The sequence below is a fragment of the Protopterus annectens genome, chromosome 5.part0, assembly GCF_019279795.1.
Source record: "Protopterus annectens isolate FY-2018-M chromosome 5.part0, PAN1.0, whole genome shotgun sequence".
NCBI classification, from domain to species: Eukaryota; Metazoa; Chordata; order Ceratodontiformes; family Protopteridae; genus Protopterus; species Protopterus annectens.
The window spans coordinates 927,440,610-927,464,244 of NC_056735.1; the positions used below are offsets into that span (position 1 = coordinate 927,440,610).

Here is a 23,635-nt window from a genome sequence, read left to right on the forward strand (position 1 = left end):
CCTAGTCAAATTTCCCCTGGTAGTATCTATAGCACCTTGGTTCTCCTTGAAAAGAGTCTATTAGCCTAGTGAGCTAACCTGGTCAACAAATGATAAATAAATAAAATAAATAAACATAGGTTGCTCAGGGGAAGAAATACTACTAATATGAAATAACAGAAAAAACATGACAAGGGACAGTTAATGGTTACAGCTGTTTGAAGGTGGGTATATACTTGGATTCTAAAATACATAAAAAGGTAAGCCAGTGTGAAGGATACTATTACTGACAGTTACATGTATTCAATATAGTTATAGGATCATAGTATGTTACTAAGCTATTGACACTGAGGCACTTATAAGCCTAGCCAAGAGTTTAGCCCATGCATAGAAAATCAGCACCCAATGCCCCTTGTCCAGCAGGGACATGGGTGGAATCCCAGGGATGTATTTTCTATTTCCCATCAAGTTATCCAGATTGTGCTTAAAAAGGGATAAAGAGGGACTCTGCTTGATGTGGAGAGGGAGTCTATTCCATAGATGGGGTAGTCTCTGGGACACAAATCTGTCCCACCAGCAAGTCCTATTGATGTCACTGACCAGGTTGAGGACACATGTGCAGGTTAATCGAGTGGAGCTTGACTTGCAGATTTGAAGCAGTCCCCATAAAGGTGGGGTTCGAGATCACCTTGTATGCCAGACAGAGGTCACCTCTGAAGAGTCTGTATGACACAGAGTAGAGGGATAGGGCTTTTATCTTATCTGTGTATGGTAGATTTATGAGGCTCTGGATTCTACTGGTGAGGAACCACCGCGGTCTCTCCAGCTGCTGCATGTGCTTTGCGAGGTACATGCCGAATGAGGCGTTGTACTCACTAACGGGCCTTAAAAGGGAAGAATACAGGAATGTTATGACCTCGTTGTCCCTGAATGAGATACTGTTACTTATGAGGTGGGCCATGTAGAAAGATTTCCATAAAATGGAAGCAACATGGTGGTCAAAAGTCAGGCTGCTATCAATTTGGGTACCCAAATCCCTCACGACTGACTGCATGCTTAGTACTTTGTTATTAATGTGATAATTTGTGGGGACATCTCTCTCCCCAAAGGGTATGATGATGCATTTTAAGTTCTTAATTTTAACCCAGTGAGGCTGGTATTGAAGATGGAATGGGATACCTCAAATATCTACCAGTGAAGTCTGTTCTGTGGTGCTGAAATTGAAGTCCTAACTATGACTCAGGCAAACTAGGTTTAATTAAGGGACTGGGAACTGGAAATGCTAATATGCCAGTGGGAAGGAATTAAGATGCTGTGTCTGCTCACCTCTCTTGAGGGGAGGGATAATATGACAGTGGCATTCTCAGTTTATCTTTGTGCAGAACTTGATCCAGAACAAACAGCCCTCACTGCTCAGGATGGTGTACAGTGTTGCTGCAGCGCACACCACTGTGAAGATTGATTTGTTTTCCTTTTAAACCCCCATTGCATGTCCACCCTGACAAATCTCTGCATGCAAAAAGAAAGTGGCAGGGCCTAACTTAACTCAGGCTAAACATTTAGTTGTAAAATCTGCTTATCTTCCCTGTCATTTTCTGTTTAGAGAATGGCATATGCAGGTTCCAGTCTTTAAGAATGACAGCACCCTCCTGAAGAAGGGACACATCTGGGCATGCACCAATCACAGTGTTATCAGGGAAAATGGAGCAGTTAAATATAGAGGGAGACTGGAATTGAGTGATGACTTATCTTGCAAGGTCAACCTACCAGAGGGAAAAAAATGTTACCAAAAAGATTCACTCTTTGTTAATTTCTGTTTGCTTTAAATTGTTAATAATATATTCATGACCACTTTTACTACTGTAAGTCTAAATGTGACATGGAAATTTACATTTGGGTTTGCCTTTGTATTGCAATTGATTCTTCTTTCTGCTTTTTCAAATATATGTGATATATGAATCGAAGTTTTCTCCTTCCTTTCATTCTTATTGCTTTATCCCTCTTTTTTGGTGAAATATCAAACTAAACATTCAGAAATAAATAATGAAATATTACCAAACAGAATAGTACATACTTAATGTTAGGGAATATTATCAAGGTGCATTTTTTCCTATTATTACAATTGTAGCTCAACTACACATTTGTAATAGTGGATTACATTTGCAATATAGGTTCTATTCAGTATGATTGAATATCCTTAATAACAAATGAAAATACCAACATTAACATACAGAATATCTAACACCCACAAGATTGACGCACGAATGATCAAGTAAGGAAAACTATTCCCTCTACCGATCTTCATACTAACCCCCCCATAACACTAGTCTCAAAATTCGTCTGAATAGTGGCAGTGCTACAGGAAGTTTTTCTAAAGTAATGTGTAGGGTTAGGATTGGGGGAAAGGGTATTACTAGCATTAGGGTTAGCACCCGCACTCCACTCACCTGCTCCAATTAAACATACTCTTGACATTTTGACCACTTGGCTTTTAGCATGTTTGATATAGAATACCACCCCTAACACTCGTCAGCCAAACGGAGATCTGATGAAATGCAGGAAACCCATTACATGACATTGCTCTAAAATAAGTTTTATTTGTTAAGTGCTAAAGTTCACTAGAAATTGAGAGGCTGATTGGGAAAACATATCCTGCAAAAATTGACACACTCATATAAAGATAAAAAAAACAAACAAACCTGATATTAGTGTCCATCAGGTATTTATAAGACCTTTAGAAAATTTTATAAAACAAATATTTTGCCAAGCTTGATTAGGTAATTCATTTAAACTATGGATATTATTTGGATGATTTGCACCATACAGTAAATTCTTTGCTAGAGCTATTGTTTAATAGTGGCTAATATACTGAAACAGTGATGTATTCATCAAGCAAGAAAAATCAAATGTCTCTACTGACTTATAAAAATCAAAAGAATAAAAAAAGAGTTGCAAGAATTAAAAACAGTTTCTTTCTAATTAAAACTGTACAGTAGAATAAAATATGAACCCTGAGTATTTTGTGTTGTCACAAGTATTATATAAGAATAACAGAAAAATCTGAAGGTCTGAGTGTTACTTGTATATACCATTTTTTGATATTCTTAGTATGTTCTGTAACCTTTGTGCAGCAGTCCATAATATCTTTGGACCTCACAACAATTTTGTTAATGTGCACTCATAACTATACATTCTTAAAAATGTATTGCCCTGTCTATGTTTGGATCATGCATTTTAAATAAAGTGTTCAGAATATCTGTTTGAATTCAACCATGGCTTTCATTTTGTAAGGCAGAAGGCCCACTGCTTTTTTTCTTCTTTTCTTCTTAAATTTTATGGCTTTTTATTAAGGGAATCATACAGCATGACTCATTATATTGCTCATTTGTTATCTATCATTTTCTTCTTTTTCTTCAACAAGCAATTTTTCACAAAGTTTCCTAATCATTTCTTTTAAGTCATCTGTACTTTGTGATTTTTCTTCAAGAAGTTCGTACCGTAAGCTTGAAATGTCTTGCTTAATTTCTTTCAGTTCTCCTGCAACATATTACATAACAGACAATTAATGACATAGTTCTATCACACATCAGTTTAATAATGATTAATGCCATTCTGTGCTGATTTCTAAAACATCACTCTTTCAACCATGCATTTATTTTACATTGAGATCGATGATAAATATACTTACTTTGCTATGTAAATTTATAGAACGTACTAAACGACTTTACTGATGTCATACACATAGTATTCTTGTTAAACAGGGCCTGAATTTTTATTCTTTTACTTTTGTAGTAAGTGGATGGATGCACGAGGTACTTTAATATCAACAGTGTAATGACATTATTTGAGATCAGTGCATGCTTTATTTAATTATGTTCCATTTCTGTTTATATCAGTTAAACCACAAAATCCTTTTTTATAAAACTTAGTCATAACTGTTCTAAAATTCTTGCTCCAATCAGCTGCTATAAATATATATTCCCTCAACATTTACATATAATTACTATTTCTTATCATCCAACAATAACATCCCCAAACATAAATGTCTAATAACTAAGTGACTAAAATCCTATGTCAATAATTATTATTGTTTCAATTTATTACTGTAGCCATGTGCATTATCTGAGTGTAGATTTCTGGAATCCAAATAAATACAATGAAATTATAATAAAATAGACTGTGTGTGTGTGTGTGTGTGTGTGTGTGTGCGTGTGTGCGTGTGTGCGTGTGTGCGTGTGTGTGTGTGTGTGTGTGTGTGTGTGTGTGTGTGTGTGTGTGTGTGTGTGTGTGTGTGTGTGTGTGTGTGTGTGTGTGTGTGTGTGTTGTGTGTATAGGTATGAAGTTGTCTTCAGTCAATATTTCTTTATTTTTGAAAAGTATTGTAATACTTGGTGGCTGTAGCGCTCCCTTCTCCAAGATACATACATAAATATTCATAGATTTCTTCTAGGGAATTATGGTATTTATTCATTAAACCATTCCACCCCCTACTTTTGAAAAACAACATGAATAAGAAAAATGTTTAACTGCTAGAAAGGAGTGTTGTGATACACTTTCATACTTAATTACATATAGTCTGTTTCTCAGTACATAATTAGATTGTTGAAGGAACCAGGGACTATTCAGGTGCTCATTTAGCATAAGTCAAAGAACATTTAGAATGCATAAACACACACACACACATGCACAGACACACACACACACACACACACACACACACACACACACACACACACACACACACACACGTGTGCGCACATACACTGCATGCATCCATATAGGCAATATGGATAATTACCAATTCACCTACAGCATGTCATTGGGAGATGAAGGAACCCAAAGCACCCTGAATAGGATAAAGTAGGTACTTGAAAATGATGGCATACATTTTTTTATGGCCCAACCACCAACCAACCTAATAAAAAAAGCTGAAAAAACAAAAAAAAAAAACAAAAAAATAGTAATAATTTATTATGAAGACAAGCACTTTCATCTCTGTAACCATATAGAAGGCACTTCATCAGCGCTAACAAACCAAGGCGGTTATATGAATAAATATTCATAAAAACAGATCACATGACATTCAATTCATTAAGTTTAAGACATATTTTAAAATAAACCATGAAAAATAAAGCATAAAAATAGAACAAATAATTATGCAATATTTGAAACCTAAAATTTTTTTATTAAACAGTTAAAAACAATTTTTAAAAAACTTATATCAGTTGCAATCTTAATTTTAGAAGGTAGCCAATAGAAGCCAAGTCATTACGGCCAGGTCAGCCTATGGCATTTAAGAAAAGTATCTAATGCAATTCCCATTTTTCCAAAATAAAGTGCACAAGCCCCACCCCTAAAATTATGAGCAACCCTTTCAGTAATACAAAATTTAAAGTAATGCCCTTGATGTCCTAATATATGACAATAAACAGTATTGGTCATTTTTTTTCTTATTACTCTTGTAAAAAAGTTCATACATTCTGTCCTGCAACCTCCACTCAGTTTTACCTATCTAAAAGGCTGAACAGTGTTGACATAAAGCTGCCTACACTATACTCCTAGTTTCAGAATTAAATGTACCTCTCATTCTAAAAGAAACACCATTAATACCAAACAATTCACCCGTATGTATATGTTTGCAAAAGGTACAACACCCACATTTACCCATACAGGGTTGAGAAGCAGTTTGTACCACAAGTACATATTCAATTAAGTTTTTAAAGTTAAATCCCTTTTTAAAAAGCAAAACTATTTTTTTTCTCATCATACGAGCTTCATTCAGGATAACCCAATTCTTCAGAAAAATATTTTTGATAATAAAACTATCACAATTATTGGTTAATATAAAAGCCATAGAAAACTTTGGAGAAGAATTCTGAGTATTAAAAGGCTCAGAAGTAGAGGTAACTCCAGTGGGTGTGTACAAAAATTCAGGGCTGTAAACAGGCTTAATGCAAGTGGAAATTTTAGCTACCATAAAACTTAAAATAGGACAAAAGTAATTACTTTGCCTTTTAGAAACAACTTTGTTTTTAACATTGTCAATTAACTCTAAGGGATAATCTTTCTTAAAAAAATATTACTCAATAATTCATTCAGACAAAAGTCTTCAGAAATTGTGATCATGCAGGCCACTCTAACAAACTGCCCTTTTAAAACAATTTTTTTGACTGGTGGGGGGGGGGGGTGAGAGCTACTAAAATAAAAAACTTATTGGAGTTTGTGGATTTGTGATAAATCTTAGAAATATAGCAGCAATGAACAGAATGTTTTTCTAGTAACACATGCAAAAAGTGGATGCCTTTTACCCTAATATTATGTGAAAATTTTAAGAAAGTTGTTGTACTGTTAATATAATCCATAAATGCCAATATACTTGCTTTATCATACTTCGAGACAATAAATATATCATCAAGGTACCAAAGGTATATGTCATATGCTTCAAACTATTCACTAATGAAAAGGAACTGATGCTCCCATTCTAACATAACAATATTTTCAAACAGGCCCCGACATGTGGCCCCCATTGCAATACCAGTTTTTTTAACATAAAGTTCATTTTCAAAAATATATATCATTGTTTTTAATACAATTTCTAAAATGTGTTCATATAAATTAATAATATCTTGATTAATTCCTTTCCTAAACAAAAAATCTGTAAAACATAAAATTCCTAAATCATGTGAAATTATGGAATAAAGCTCTTTAACATCCACCATTAGGAAAATAAAATTATTATTTAATATCAAATTATTATAATGTTTCAAAAAATCCCAAGAGTCAATGCATAAATGTTTTCTTTATTTAAAAGACATTTTAATTTAAAATCTAAAACCTTGGCAAGTGGAGCAGTAATTGATTGATGAGTGTCTACAATAGGCCACATAGGTAGATTACACAAATCTCTGTGAATTTTAGGGAGGCCAAATATAGTCAGAATAATGGGCTGATCAACAGAAAGATATTTATATTCAGTTAATGTAATACATTGTTCTAACAACATATCTCTAAGTTTTAACTTTATTTTATGATATGCAATATTCAACTCATACTTGGAGACCAATTCATAGATCTCCTCAAATAAAAGACTATACAATTTATCCAGATAAGTTTGTTTATCCATTACAACAAGTCCCCCCACATTTGTCTGGTTATATCAATCTAAAATTTAAGGATTTTATCCAAGACAAAAGTTTATAGTCTGCACTAGTAGTCTAGTTAAATTAGATGCATAATTGTTTGTCTTTAATTTTTGTGCATGTCTTAAATCAAATTCACACACTTTTTCAAACAGGGCCAGAACATGATGCAATAGTGGATTACAACATTATTTGTCCACAATTGATTTTACATTGCTAATGTAGAACCAGGCTCTTAAAAATAAATGCTTAAATTCAGTTTCCTAATGAAGAGTTAAAATCCAAGAGAGTATGTCCAATGTTAGCCCTTTATGTAGGAACAAAAGTTAACCCTTACAAAAGTCAACCCTTTAGAAAAAAGATCCATGATCAAATAATCAAGTGATTGTGAACTATTGCAATTGAGATGAGATTTTCAAAAATGATTTTTAATTCTTGAATGCATTTTTTTATGTTTCATAAACTGAATAATTATTTCTTCTATTTTTTTATGATTTAGTTTTTGTATGTTTTTTCATGATTTATTTTAAAATGTGTCTTAACTTAATTAATTGAATGTCTTGTGATCAGTTTTGTGAATATTTATTCAGATAACTACTTTGGTTTGTTAGATTTGATGAAGTCATGGAAACAAAAACTCTTTTCTTCATAATAAATTATTATTACTCCAAGGCTTTGATTCCAGCTTTATGTTTTACACTATGAATTTTTTAGTACTTAATATGAAACTTTAGGCCAATGCAACAATGCAGTTACTTTTTTGTTTTATTCTAATGTATGTTATATATAAAGGAGTAGCATATTACTGTGTTGTCAAAGTTTATAAAAGAATAATAATATTTGTGTTGCTGAAGAAAGGGAACTTTATTTTTACAAGGTGAACACTATTTGAAAACTTTTTAATGTTGTTTCATGCATAATGCATAATCTGCACAAAAGATGTAGCTTTTAGCAACTGAAAAAGAAAGTGTCACTTAGTGAAGTAATGCAAATAGTTGTTCTTTGCATTTCTTACCTAAGCTGCATTGATTGTTTTTACATTGTGGGGCCGACACTATCATAGAACTCACTCATGTTTGCAAAATGATTTCCTATTAGCATTAGCTGGGAAATATGAGACATGATATAATAATTATTTACCTTTTTATGAATTCAAACAATGTAAAATGGGAAATGCACTGAAAGCAAGGAAATAGCTTATCTAACATATATGAAATTATGTATCAGTGCATATTAATTAAAAAATCAATTATCTACTAAATTGGAGCTGCAGCTATGTTTTATAACTAAAATGCTGCTGGTTTTAAGCCATTAGATAAACTTAGCAATGAAAATAAAGAAGCTGTATGGTAAGACAAACAAACAGACAAACAAATAAATAGATAAATAAATGTAAGACTAAATCATATTATCTAGATATGCATTGGTAGTGGCAGTTAACAAAATATCCAAAGAGGTTATAAAAACTAGGGTTGCCACCTCTTTTGTCTGTACGAAGTGGGATATTTTTATGGATATATGACATTTTGCAGGGAAAAAACATACCCTCCCAACAAATTCAAAGGACAGGACTTCACTATTTCATTAAAATACTGTAGAATTTAATGTTTCTGCTCTTTTATGTAGTATTAAAATAACTGAGATACAAAATAACTGTTTTATGCAACTATATGAGAAATCTTAGAAAATAATTTTTGTCTTAAAACCTCATGGAATTTTTTCTATATGGTTTTGAAGGACTCAGCTGCCCAAATAGAAACCTTTCAGCATAAAGAGGGATAGGTGGTAACCCTAATTAAAATATCAGTAACATTTTCATCTATTTATTAAAGGCCAGAAGCAGTTAGTTTAGAACAGGACACAGAACACTTTGTGAAGCATGGGGTTGTCATGTGCTAGTTAGACTAGTGGGTTTAAGTGTTCCAAAGAGCAAGTAATAAGTGAAGGATAAGACAGACTCACAGTGATACAATGATATGCAATAAGTGCATGACCGGGAGAAGTGGAACAGCATGAGCACTGAAGTATGCTCAATGAAAGAAAATTTTGTTAAACATAATGCTAAATCATATATAGACTATGACTCACCATTTTGTTGAAGACTGCAGTCAGAGACCTTCATCATTTCCCCCTCTGGAAAAAGTTTAACAACGATTGTCATGATATTAATGGAATTTAGGGATGGATATGCTATCTAGCTTGCTATACCTATATATCTGTGTTATGGCAGTGCAAAATTTTTTAGTTATACTGATCAGTTTGTGGAAAACATGGCACAAAGTTAACTAATAAAAAGGTAGCAGCAGCAGAACAAGGAAAGTCTCTCTAAATCTGCTGTCAGCATCATAAAAATAGAAAAGCATCATGTTAGTGAGGAACCAAGATTACAATACTTTTACCTGTGGCAATGATATTGATATCTTGAACCCTCAAATCCAGCATTCATTTTGCTACATTTAATAAGGTACATAATGGAAGAGAGAGCATATTTGTGAGGGATTATGGTGCCTGAATTCTCATAATTTGGTTATGGGAAGCTTATACTAGTCACCTACTTTGTTGCTATATTATTTATTATATGTGTATTCAAGCTATGCATTACAGAATGAAGAGAGAACCATACTGAGCCTTGTGATTATTAACATGAGATAAAAAAACTGTGCCAGACCTATTTTATTACTTTGTTGTATCTTCTGTCACTGCTGTACTACATTTTATGCATATCAGAAAACTGAAGTTAATGTAGATCAATTACTGAGTAGAATGTCAGTGAAAAACATTTTCCAGTAGCCATTTCCTGAAGGACACATTGTAATTTCATTCCCTTCCCCTCTCCCATGCAGAATGCACTGCCTGTTGTATTACTGACTAATTGTTCTTACTCTTCTTTGCCATAAATCATTGGTAAACTTACTTATGTTATCCATTCAGATATTCAGAACTATGTCAGTTGCAATTCCAGGTCATAAAAATATGTTTATATCACTAAAATTCAGATGAACGTAATGTATAAATAATAAATCTGATGATTTTTTAAATAAAGAAAAACGTCATAAACACTTTTGTGAGTAAACAAAAAAAAAAAATTCACAACAAGAAAAAATACCCCATACACAAAATGTGTTTAGCTTTTCACACTCTATCCCATTAAATTTACAAACTTCACAAAAATTATGTATTAAGTTAACCATAGAGTGATTATGCTTCCTCTCAAAAATAAATGTCTTTCATTGTCCTCCAATTATGAGTTATAATCTACTCCTATAGCAACCCTATGAAGAGCCACTGTTATTCTTAGAGTTTACTAGGCAAGGAGGAAATGGAAGTAGTTTGTCAGACCATTCTTCCTTATCGCATACATATGCAATCACAAAAATGAACTATTTAGATCTTGCCAATTTACATACTACAGATCTTTGGAATGTTGGAGGAAAGCAGAGCATATGAATGCAGGGAGGACACGCAGAAGGATCCCAAGCTAAGAAACAAACTAGGGATTTTTAGAAAGGACAAATTTGTGAAATCTTAGTTACATACATCAAGTCATCGTACATTATATGTAAAGCATAATATGGTAAAGGGGCAGATGATCAGGATTTCCAAAGTAATAAGTATTAATTAAACATGTGAAAGAAAATTAGGGGAACAAAAGCGAGTGTTTATTAGTAAAGGCTATTCTCAAAAGATGATAGACACAATTTTAAAAGAAGCAAGAGTGGGATGCTTTACTTTTAATAAATCATTTATTCAGATTGTAGTTTCAGTAATGATAGGCAGGCAGGGAAAGAGGTTTAGAAATAAGTAGTGGAATGAGTGCATTGATGCCAACGTGATTAAAACATTGTAACATATAAATGGAAAATTATAAACGGAAATAAAGAATTAAAGATTGAAATTGGCAATAACCACTGTAAGGAAATGTGCTCAGGAAGGAAAGTCAAACAATTTTAGAGTTCAAAAGTTAATTGTGATTTTTTATTGACTGAATGCATATATATAAGATGCTTTTGAAGAGAGTTTTAGCAGTTTCTGATGAAGTCAGTGTTGATGAAAGTAGTATATTAAAAATTTTGAATGCTAAAATAGTTTTCCTTTCTGAGTACACTTCCTTACAGTGGTTATTGTGTTTTGAAGTTTCTTGTACCGTTTGTTGCAATAGACTTATTTTTTTGGTTAAGACAGAAATTTGTTTGAAACCATATTTTGTTAAGAAGAGAGCAAGGAATTTAAAATCTGTAAAAAAATAAAAATAAAAATAAAACATTAAAAAGCAGAACAAAAAGTTAGACCAGATCTAATGGAATGTTCACATGTGCTGTTTATAAGTAGTGTAGACTCATTTCCGATGGTCCTTTTATTCCTGTTGATAACTATGAAAAAGTAATTCAAGTAAAATGGCATTGGAATTGCTTGGGTTGTTATGTGGTTTATATTCCAATATGTACCCGCTACAATACTTTTTATGTCAAAACATTACTGGAGATTTAAATAAAAGAATATATGAACATAATATGCAATTAAACAGAACGAGACTAACAATGCATTATAATGCAATAGTTATAAGAAATTTCTGTTTTGAACAATGCATCTTTCACTGTGGGGTATGCAGATTTCAAGAATATAAACTTTTGGAAAAAAATGATAAAGCAATGGCAGCTGGAGCTGAATGCATGTAATTATTCAGAGTTGAATGATCAATCAAGTATAAGGTTTTAAAACTAAGACATTTAAGATTAATGTTTTTATCATGTGATTTTATAATTTGACTTTCAGAGAATGTATTTTTAGCTTATTCAATTGTTTTCTATTATTTTGAAGCCTTTCTGTGAACGACATATTGGAAGAAAATGCTAAATATTTTTTGTGTGGCATAGTTCCTTTGAGGTTTTGTGTTATTTGGAAGCTTTTACTTTAACCATCAATTCAGCATTTCTGTTTTTATTTATATAAGTTACTGCTTTTCCATGCTAAGTACAGCAATAGGGATTTCTTATATGTGAGTAAGACAAGTTGTCAGCTATGACTCACAGATGGAACATTCTGCATTGAAAATGAACACATGGTGATTTATTAGTGAAATCATAATGCAATTTGCTGCTGCTCTAAAGAAATAAGGTTCCTTGATTTCCCAAAATTCGTTTATACCATATGTAAGTCATATTTAGTTCCTACTTTAATATCATTGCGTATGTGGACATAAGGAAAAACTGAATCAACAGTGAAACAAAAACAACAAAACATATGTTATATTTGATTTCTTTTCAATCCACTCCTTGATTTAATATCAGAAGTACACTCAGAAATAAAATTAACTGTAAAACACAGATGCATGATAAGTTTTGCAATACATTTTAAATATCTTGGTGTCAAATATAAATCTCATGACTCAACATTCATTCTATTGAATTTTAATTGGATCTTAGGGAAAAATAAAGGCCAGCTTTGAAAACTGGAATAAACTTAAGTTTAGGCTTCTTGAAATGATAGCTATCATCAAAAATAACGCTCTTTTAGAGGATATTTTATTTTTGCAATAATTCAGTTTTACATATTCTGAATAAAATTGTAATCCATAAAGTCTGTATGGGGTAAGAAGAATCCCAGTGTAAGTTTAAATAATTTCACTGACCCTAAGATAAATCCAGAGCTCAGATAATGTATCTGTTGCATTTTCTATTCTATGTCAAGACTGATTAATCGTTTAGAATATCAAGATGCTTATTATGGTCCCTTGCTACACTTTTTGCTTCTTTGGTGCTAAGTTAATGGTTGAAATGTTTAGGTATCTTCCTTAGTTTTGTATCCTTTATTGACAAACAACAGTATTTTCTTTAGACCCTTTCAGTTGTTAAACTTTTAATTCTGAATGCCCATAATCTGATAAAAATATAGAGTTAATTAAGGATTTTATATTGCTTCAGCCATTTAAAGATAACCCAAATATGAACCACTCAGGCATACAAATTATATAAAGATAAGAGATAAATTCCTGCATTATTTGTTATTAGGATATACTTAATCCTTATGTCAGAATCACTGCTGGTATGAAACCTCAAAACAAGTGCATGTCCATGTTTCAATCTGAGAAAAACTGCAGTTGCAAAAATGTTCCCATTTCTTGCAATTGATAATAATAACAAGCTCAAATTGGCTTGGGTGGAGTATTCCAAAGCCAAACATAAGTCTTTTTTTTATAAAATTTGGTGCAAAAGTCTTAGTTTTATTCTGATATCCAGTATTATTCTTCTGGGTTGCCTTTATTAAAATAAAGGACTGTCTTTTCAGATTAGTAGACAATTTGAATCAAAAATAAAAACTGCTATATTTTATTAAGTAATAGCATCAACGACTCATGATACCATATATTGCCTACTTGACTCCTGCAAAGTATCTGTTGTTAGTAAAACTGATTCACCAAAGCATACTATCTGAGGATATAATTATATTACCAATGTCTTTAATATTTTTTGGAATATCAAGCAGAACAAACACAGAACCAAGAATAAAGCAAAATCCAAGGCTACAGGATCCGAATCTCCAAATGATGTAAATTCCAATCCAGTGGGTTGAAACAGCTCCTTTACTGACACAATACCAAACCACACAATAAATCAACTAAGCGCTTTCCCTCGGTTATTACCGAGTTTCTTCAGAGTTAAAATGCTTTGTAAGACCGTAGGCCATATTAAATACTAAATACAAGGTCACATGGCATACGCTCCTCCCTCTAGTGTACCACCCCTAATCAGTTTTTAAAAATATAGTTCATGTAATGTCTCATTGGTATGTTGAGAACTTCCAGTCTAAAAAAACAAAACTCAAAGTATAAAACACCAGAGTCAAAACTTATAAAATGTATACTGTATAAAATCCATATAAGTAAATAAATAAATAAATAAATAAACAGTCACCTCTGTGCAAGGTATACATAGAGTAGCTAACTGACCAAAACATAAAAATACATAAATTACAAATATTATAAGTAATAAGGTTAAAAGTCCTCTTGTAAATCCATTTATAATTGTGCTCTCCTTAATTTAAGCACACTGTTAATGTTCAAGGCTTCATTCATTCCTGGCGGTCTAACTGCATCCAGCCTTAGCTGCCAAAACAGTTCCCGGTACTCCAATCTAGCTTCCCAATTACCCCCTCGTAAATCAGGTGTCACTTGTTCCAGAATTGTAAATTTAAGTTGCATATTTTTACATACTTGGGAGTGCTTAAAAAAGGCATTAGTCTCTTTACCTTTACTGATGTCATATTGATGTTCATATACTCTTTTTCTAAAATGCCTTTCTGTCTTGCCTACATAAAAACTGTGGCAATGTGTGAAAATTCCCAGGTATACCACTCCTTTGGTACCGCAGTTAAAATATTTATTAAACTTATATCTAAATTTTCTAGAGGGGATAGAAATAACATCCTGGTTCAACATAAAGGCACATTGATTGCATGAACCACACCTATAGGTACCCATCTTCGTTCTAGCGGGTTCATTATTAGTGGCCTTATTTTTCTCAAAAAGTTCTTTTAAATTCATTCCTCTTTTTCTAACAAAACTCGGTACTGAGGGAATAAACTGTTTTATATCATCATTTACTGATGTGATGGGCCAGTATTTTAAAATGGCCTGTTCTATCATTTGAGAATTGGAAGAATACGTGTATGCAAAACTGCTCCTATGTTTAGAAGTGTTGTTATCTACTATCTGTTCTGGAATGGCTAACCCAGTTCCCAATAAAGGATGGTAGATGGATCCCCTTTTCTCCATGACTTCTTTGGTCAACTCATCTATCAATTTAACCGGGTATCCCTTTTCCTTAAACAGGACACAGAGTGTGTTGACTTCCTCTACAAAATAATCCAAAGTGCTACACATCCTTGAGGCCCTAATCAACTGGTCCTTAACTATCCCCTTCTTCTGATAGAAGGGGTGCCCACTATCAAAGTGAAGGTATGCGTTGGAAAAGGTGTTTTTTCTAAAAAGCTTAGATTGGAAACAACTGCTGGCATAATCCTTGGTTAATGTTACATCCAAATAATGTAAAGTATCTTGGTCAATGTTATGAGTAAATCTTAAAAACTCAGTACTTCCATTAATGTGCTCTAAAAACCTGTTCAGGTCATATATGGAACCATTCCATAATAGGCAGATATCATCCAGATATCTGGGTGTAATGTGTTATAAATTCCTTCCATGGAGTATTAAAAATAAATTGTTGCTCCCAGTAATAAAGTACACAATTAGCGTAAAGTGAGGCACAACACGCTCCCATTGCAACGCCTTTCTTTTGGCGGTAAAATTCTCCGTTAAAATAAATAAAATTATTTTCTAAAACTGTGCCCATAAGTTCTACCACCAAGTTGATAACATTACCACTCAGCGTGGCGTCAACGGTGAGCACCTGTCTAAACCATTCAAGTCCTACCAAGTGTGTAATACTTGGGAACAAATCAATGATGTCAATAGTTGAAAAAACTGATTAGGGGTGGTACACTAGAGGGAGGAGGGTATGCCATGTGACCTTGTATTTAGTATTTAATATGGCCAACAGTCTTACAAAGTATTTTAACTCTGAAGAAGCTCGGTAACCGAGCGAAAGCACTTGGTTGATTTATTGTGTGGTTTAATATTTTCTGGCCAATACCAACTCTTGCAAGGTAAATTCAAATGGGATAATATTCTGCTGGGTAGTCCTAAATCATATAACCCAGTGTAAGATAATACTGCAGAAACATTTGTCTACCTTTTGAGTGAATTATAGTTAGATAGTCAGTTAGTCTGGGCTAAACAGGGGACTAAAAGAGATGTCTCACTGAGGGTACGACATTCTCTTAGTAAATCTGCACTCTTCTCAAGAAAATTCTCACAGAAGATTTTCCAGGCTACTAATACACCTTGCCAACTGTGTTCTAAAATTAGCGTAGTTTAATGCACCGAGAATTTAAATGCTGTAGTTCTGTAAGATTATATGTTTAGTCATTATTGCCGTTGATGTCTTATCCCAATAGATTACTGTGGTGGACCATCAGCTTTCTGTACCAATCACCTATGTAGTATTATTTTTAAATTGTTTACATCCGTTGCTTTATTTAATATATATATATATATATATATATATATATATATATATATATATATATATATATATATATATATATATATATATATATCTATATCTATATGGCTCTAGGACTGTTGAACCAAAGTTCAACAGTCCGAATCCACTATCACCGAGCACACTTTAACTAAAGCGCTTTCACTGAAAAAGCACTTCCGCTAAAGTATGTAAAAAAAAACATGAAATCTACTTTTACGCAGGGGGTCAAGCCCCACTTCACCCTCCCATGTCGGGAGCTGCACCCCCACACCCCCTACTTTACTATTTTAACTCCAAGATCGCACTACGGTGGGGAAAAGGGAATTTTCCCTTATCTGCACTGTAGTACGACTGGCATAACAGGCATACTTACGAGAAAATACTACTTCATTGAAAAGAATTTTCGTGTAAGTATGCCCACCCATTTGTGATTCAGTAAAATGTGCATTCGTGCAACAGTCCTAGACCCATATATATATATATATATATATATATATATATATATATATAGATAGATATGTATATATATATATAAATATATATATATATATATATATATATATATATATATATATATATATATATATATATCTATATATACATATATATATATATATATATATATATATATATATATATATATATAGGGCCATAAATTTGATTACTTGTATGAAATATTAAAGGCAATGTTGATAGGAAGACTGATATTCAGTCTCACATCTTATTCCTTCTTTCTCCTTGCTGTGATGCTTTTGGCTTTGGCCTTTGCTGCGGTAGTTATAGATGCTGAACAAATATGTAATGCTCTTGCTCTCAGACTTTGGGAATTACTCCTTATATCCATTTTCAAATTCAGCACTTCATACTCTGTTTTCTGTTCCCACTTAAAAGCCTGTCTTACTATAACAGCAAAATATAACTGTTCACAATTCAGACACATAACTAACCATCTCTGTGTGCAGTACTTAACTGCCAGCTCTCCTTCATTGTCTTCTGAACCACAACTTAAAACTTATCTCTGCAGAATGGTCGCTACTCCCTTCCTGACAGACACAGCATAATGCAGTCCTCTTACTCACATTTTCAGAACTACACTATCATCTCTATCTTATTACTTTGGATTGTAAATATGTACATAACGTGATAACTATATGTCACTTACTAGTGTATACATAATCAATGTCTGTCACTTGACCAACATGCTGGGCATTGTTACATAACTAGACATATTCATTTTGTTTGGGTTAATAACGTTTTCTTTTATTTTCTGTATGCTGCTGTGCTGAGATCAAAACTGAAATGTATTGATCTATGCTTCACCCTGGTTAATAAATGTAGATGTGCACATATGCATAGATGTTTGCACACACATACATATATACACACGTACATTAATAACTAAATGAATAAATAATGCAATAAATAAATAAATATATATTAAATAAAGAAATGTACCCTTTAAAGTGAGTAACTAGTATAGTTATAATTAGGCAAATGGTGGATTTTCAGACTGGCAGAGTATCAACATTTTAGGCCTAGTGTCACTTTAGCCCAATACCTCTCTGTAAACCTCCTAAAGATCCTGATAAAATAAATTAAATTAAATGCTTTTGTTAAAACAAATCTTACCTTCATTGACTTCATCACTCTCTTTGTCAATCTGTGCTTTCAACACATAGCGCTTGATAAGGCGTTTCATAATTTTCTATAAAAAAGTAAAATATATTTAAGCAACACATGTATTAACTTCTCATAATGGTCTTTCATTACATAATCACACAGAACACAAGCAAAAAGGCTCAAAATGTCTATGTATAATGCACAGACTAGTGCAGGCTTTCTCAGTATATCTTACATATTTGCTCAAGACTGACGCTCAGTGTTTTGCTGTACTGTTTGCAAAAAAGGTTTTAATGTCCAGAAAGCAAGTTGACAGATTAGCAGGTACCCATAATGCATTAAAATAAAAGCATTTCTAAATGAGTATTGTAGGTGTTACACAATTACTCATGTTAGTCACTAAATGTATTATTCCTTTGTGAAGGCTTATTGAAAGTGGTTAAATGGAGGCAAAGGCAGACATGTATTCAACAGTTAGATTCTATAGTACTTTGTAGTCTTTCAGTCATCAAGATCACATCGTAACTTGATGCCAACATAAGATAACAAGGCTGAGAGTCTGGAAATATTTTGCTTGCCCCACATGGACACATGAGAAAAAATGTCTATGAACATACTGAGTCTTTCCTGAAATGCTACCATATTGTCTCAAAGCCTGACCCTTAAGACCTGAACATAATTTTTATTTAGGTAAATATGAAATGTGAATTTGCTTGCTAGCTAACTGTCCAATTTGTCATACATAAAAAAGAAATGTGTACCCTCCTTTACATGTATCACAGCTTGCACTGGTATTAATCTGATACAATAGAGTACACTTTTTCATATGGTAAATAGAGCCTAAATGACTCTACCCCAACTCCAGGTAAGACCTTGTGCAATAAGATGAGGGTATGTTATAGGATCTGGGATATATGGGCTGTCCTTTCTTCAAAGGATTTGATAAGTGAATGACCACAGTACTCACATTACAAAGCAGTAAGCTCTATAAAGCCATATTTTTAATATTTGATTCCTATACTTATAACCAGCTGTCAGAGGTAGGTTTCTGGGGTCTATATCAGATTGTCATAGTTTTCAAACTTTGAATCACTAAAGATTGAACTTTAGTAATCGAAGTCTGAAAACCTCAAATTACTATAAAAATCATTTTTAAAACAAAACAAACGACACAAAAGGGTGTAAGCAGGGGGGGGCAAGCTCCCCGACACCCCCCATGATAGGGGCTGGGCCCCGCAACCCCCCCGCTCTTTAAATACACCAACTCCGACATTGCGCTACAGTGTAGGTGTTAGAAAAATATGTATTTGAACACATATAAAGTGTTAGTTAAAAAGCAAAAAGTATATAATGCATTTTATTCTATTAATAATATGGCAATAAGAATGATTTTACATGTAATTGCTTGAAGCTTTGGAGCTGCAGTGTATTTGAACTCTGACCCTGGCAGTAGCCAGCTCAGCAAGCTTATGTTTTTCACTAATGATTATCTGCTGGGTCAGGAAATTAAATCTATAAAGCATTGAAAATCTTCTTCCTTCCTCTGGGACAATTGGCATTGTGAATGTTACCAAGATAAGATACAGCTGCTGAGGTAATGTTGCAAGAAGAACAAAGAAGTGTATTACAAGACTGAACCAACTATTGTATTCAAGCAGGCCTGAAACCTTGAAGGAGTAACATTTACAGAGCGACATTATAACTGACCAGGTGCTTTGCAAGGCTGTATTATTCCCATGGGAAAACTTTTAAAATGTATAACATCAGCTTTTCTTATGAATAGAATATTGTAAACCATAGTGATGTAGGTGCCCTGTGAATAACCACGTCAGTAAGGTGGGCACAGCTTGAATGTTAAACCTATATAAAATTGTGTACTTCCTGCATCATATCAGACAAAATTCTGTACTTGTACGTTTTTTGCCTCCTGGTGTACACTAGTAAACTTTTGCATCTGAGCCTCCTGCGTTGTTATCTTTGTTTTTATTTAACAGTTTGGTCCTTCTTGAAATGGAAACCCTCAGACAGCTACAGATCAGAGTGTAGCGGTGGTTGAACACTGCACAGGAGAAGCTACCGAAATGGTTCTTCTTGAAATACAAAGACCTCCGACTGAATTGTCGTTTTGAGAGGCTGGCCACTTTCTGATCTGCGGCCGAAGAGCGGTCTCGAACTGGTCGACTCAGGAGGCTCAGGTAGGAAAATATTTGCCTTTTTTCTGTTTTAGATCAGGGACTAGGTTACAGTAAATACTATTGTCAGAAGATTTGTTATACAGATCAGGGACAAAAGGAAATTACTGTATATTTTGTCAGGGATCAGGGAAACAGAATAAGGTAGGCAGCCATTCTAGATAAACTGTGTAAGGAATTGAAATACCATGTGGTGAAAAGGGTTACGTAACATTTTCTTTTAGTATGGGAAATCAGTGTACTAAAACATCGCGAGATCCGCCCCTAACTGAAGACGCAAAATATATGCAATTACAACGGGCTGATAATGTAAGGTATTATACAAAATGGGTTAATAAATACGGATTTGATGGTAAATTAGATAAAATTTCATTAGTTAAACTTTTAAAGCAACTTAAATCTGACGCAGAAGGTCAGGCAAAAAAACAACAACGATTAGGCATTCCTCAGGCACACAGGTGGATTGAGGAAGTAAACCGAAGGGAACAAAAAACTAAAAATGCTAAGACATTATTTTTAGATAAAGAGGATAATAATACAGTAATAGCAATGGCTCCTCCTCCCCCACCCCCTCCGATGCCTTTTTCAGGATATGAAGTGGGAGGACAAGCTGGTCCACCTCCACGTTATCCTGATGTCACAAGAACATTAAAACCATTTGTTAGAGATCCTATTGAAACTAGGTCCCGGACACGTAAAACACTTGGGGACACACACTTGTATCAAGTAGGGAGAAACACACTAGAGGAGAGTGAGGAAGAGATCTGTCCACTAATCGAGGTACCAAATCCTCAGGCAGGACAGGAAGGGCAGGACACAACTCTTCTAGTATACAGACCATGGACACCGGAAGATATTCGGAAAGCTACAGAGGGAATCCCTCATCCAAAAGTTAATTACACAAAGTTTTTACAAGATTTACAAGGTATGAGACTAAGTTACCACTTAAATGGGGAAGAAGTAGAAAAGGTAGTTAGACAAATTGTGGATCCAGACTGGCACATGATTTGTGGCACCTGGAATCCTCGTAATGCAGAGCTTAAACCACTCCCACATAGTAATGCAGAACTAGACAACAGAGTAAAAGGTCTTACAGACCGAATTTCTGAAAAATGGAAACCTAGAGCAGATTGGACTTGCATTAACCAATGCATACAACAAGAGAATGAAACTGTAGATGGGTACTATGGTAGATTATTGGAATGTTTCAATAACCATAGTGGTATGGCTATTCCTGAAAATCAGACACATGATACTTCATATGAACAGCAATTGAAAAATGCATTTTTGAAAGGTTGCATTGCACCTATCAGTAGCTTTATTACAAAGCATATGATAGATCATCGAACAAGTAGGCTACAAGCCTTACTTGAATATGCTAGACATGCTGAAAGACACTTTAATAGTAAAAAGAAAAAGAAGACACAGGTCTTCACAGCTGAAGACGGAGCTGAGGTCTTTGTAGTACAGTCAGGAAAAAAGGGTAATAAAAAAGGCCAGGGAAATAGACAATCTGACAAATGGTCAGAAGATTTTGAGGAGAGAAAAAAGAAAGGTGAGTGATTTAAGTGAGGAAAGAAAGGACATTTAGCAAGGGATTGCAGGCTAAATAAAAAGGTAACTACAGAAAGTAAAGGTGATGAGGGCTGACTATATGATAGTGATGAAAGTCAGAAATCATCAGGAAAGGCTAACAAACAAAGGACAAATGTAAATGTAGTAGAAGGAACAGAGGAAGTGCAAGTAGATATGGAGGATGAAGAAAGTGAAATTTTAGACTTGGCATTACTGAGCTTGGAGCTCTATCTGGCAGACACGAAACCGGAAGTTACACTTCTGGTGAAGAGGAGGGAAGTCAAATTCCTGTGTAACTCAGGGGCGTCACGGACTTTGATACACCCCTCCAAGTTACCAGAATATTCCGAATCACCTGATTATATATTAGTGAAAGCAGAAAACGGACAGCTATATAGGGAGCCACTCTCCCATGATATAGCAATAACTGACCCTGTTTCAGGTATGACTCAGAAAAGTGAAATTGTAGTTTCTGCAAAATGTCCAGTAAACTTACTGGGAAGAGATCTTATGCAGATATTTGGCATAGCGGTAGTTCCTACTATGCAGGGTATGGAGGCACAAAGACAAATGGATACGTTCGTAGTGCGACCGGAGGGTGAAACTTTTTATTGGTACTGCCAGGACCTAGTTACGACTGGTCCAGGGGCAGTAACCGGGGAACTGATGAATGTAGCTATCAGTAAGACCCCCTCCCTTGACACTGACCAACAGCATTTGTTACACTGTACTCTATACTATTGTAGTATGCCAGGACCTGATAAAGAATATGAGCAAGAATTATTCAAAAATCCTGCTAACAGATTAGTATTGCGAACCTTGTATTGGGATACTGAGGGAAACAGTGTGGTAAGCTGTTCATTACCTCCAGAATTCATAGCACTGTACAAGTCCAATCAATTACCACATGTCAGCTTGACAAAAAGCAAGAATGTGAAATGGGCGGACTTAGGAGAAAAAGTAACAAGATGGGAAAAACAAACTGATTTAGAATTATCAGAGCAGGGAATACAAAAACAGAAATTGAATTGGCTAACACAGACACATCCAGCTGTACACTTACAAACTAGTGAGGACAGCTGATTAGCATTCTTGTTAGAAGAAGAAGAGAAAGCCTTGTGTAATATATCAAAGATTCTTTAGTCAACAGGCAAATCAGATGTAGGACTTATTCGAACAGCAGGACCAGTTAATATTACACCAAAATCAGCATTTAGACCACAGAAAAGACAATACCCCTTGAGGAAAGATGCAGAGCAAGGAATCAAGCCTATTATAGCAGCATTACTCAAGGCAGGAGTAGTGGTAGAATCTCTTGATTCACCATGTAATACCCCTCTATTTCCTGTTAAAAAAGCAAACGGGGAATGGTGGATGGTACAGGATTTACAAGCTGTAAACAATGCAATAATACCTAGGGCACCTACGGTGCCAGACCCACACACCTTGTTGAATGATTTGAAGCCACAACAAAAATATTTCACTGTGGTAGATATAAGCAATGCTTTCTTTTCAAAACCTATACATCCTGATAGCCAGTATTGGTTTGCATTTACATTTCAGGGTAAAAGGTATACCTATACTCGGCTACCACAGGGATATTGTGAGAGTCCAACAATATTTGCACAAGAAATGGCTAGCAACCTGACAGGGTTTACCCCACCAGGAGATAGTCAAATTCTGCTTTATGTAGATGACATTTTGCTAGCAGCCCCCACCCAGCATCAATGCAGGGAGGATACTATAGAGTTATTGAAATTTTTAGCAGCACAGGGACATAAAGTAAACAAAAGTAAATTACAACTTTGGAAAAAACAGGTTAGATACCTAGGATATGTAATATCCAATGAAGGTAGAATATTAGATGAAGACAGAAAAACAGCAATTTTACAAGCACCTAAACCAGCAACCAAGAAGGAAATGATGTCCTTCTTGGGAACGACTAATTTTTGTTGAAGCTGGATATCAAACTATGCTTTAGAATCTGCTCCACTGGCTGATTTAATATATAAAACACCAATGGCAGCAC

At 34.2% G+C, this 23,635-nt stretch overlaps 1 protein-coding gene across 1 annotated transcript in view; it reads right to left on the reverse strand.

Annotated features, from left to right (window-relative positions):
- Positions 1 to 1,035: 1,035 nt before the first annotated feature.
- TRPC6 (transient receptor potential cation channel subfamily C member 6) overlaps positions 1,036 to 23,635 on the reverse strand; it is a 1,017,840-nt gene continuing 995,240 nt past the window's right edge. Inside the window, exons 11-12 of the mRNA XM_044072711.1 lie at positions 17,849 to 17,924; positions 1,036 to 3,516 (exon numbers count right to left, since the gene is read on the reverse strand). Of these exons, the coding sequence (XP_043928646.1) occupies positions 3,368 to 3,516; positions 17,849 to 17,924 (225 nt within the window). The 3' untranslated portion in view covers positions 1,036 to 3,367. The remainder of the gene's footprint in view (positions 3,517 to 17,848; positions 17,925 to 23,635) is intronic.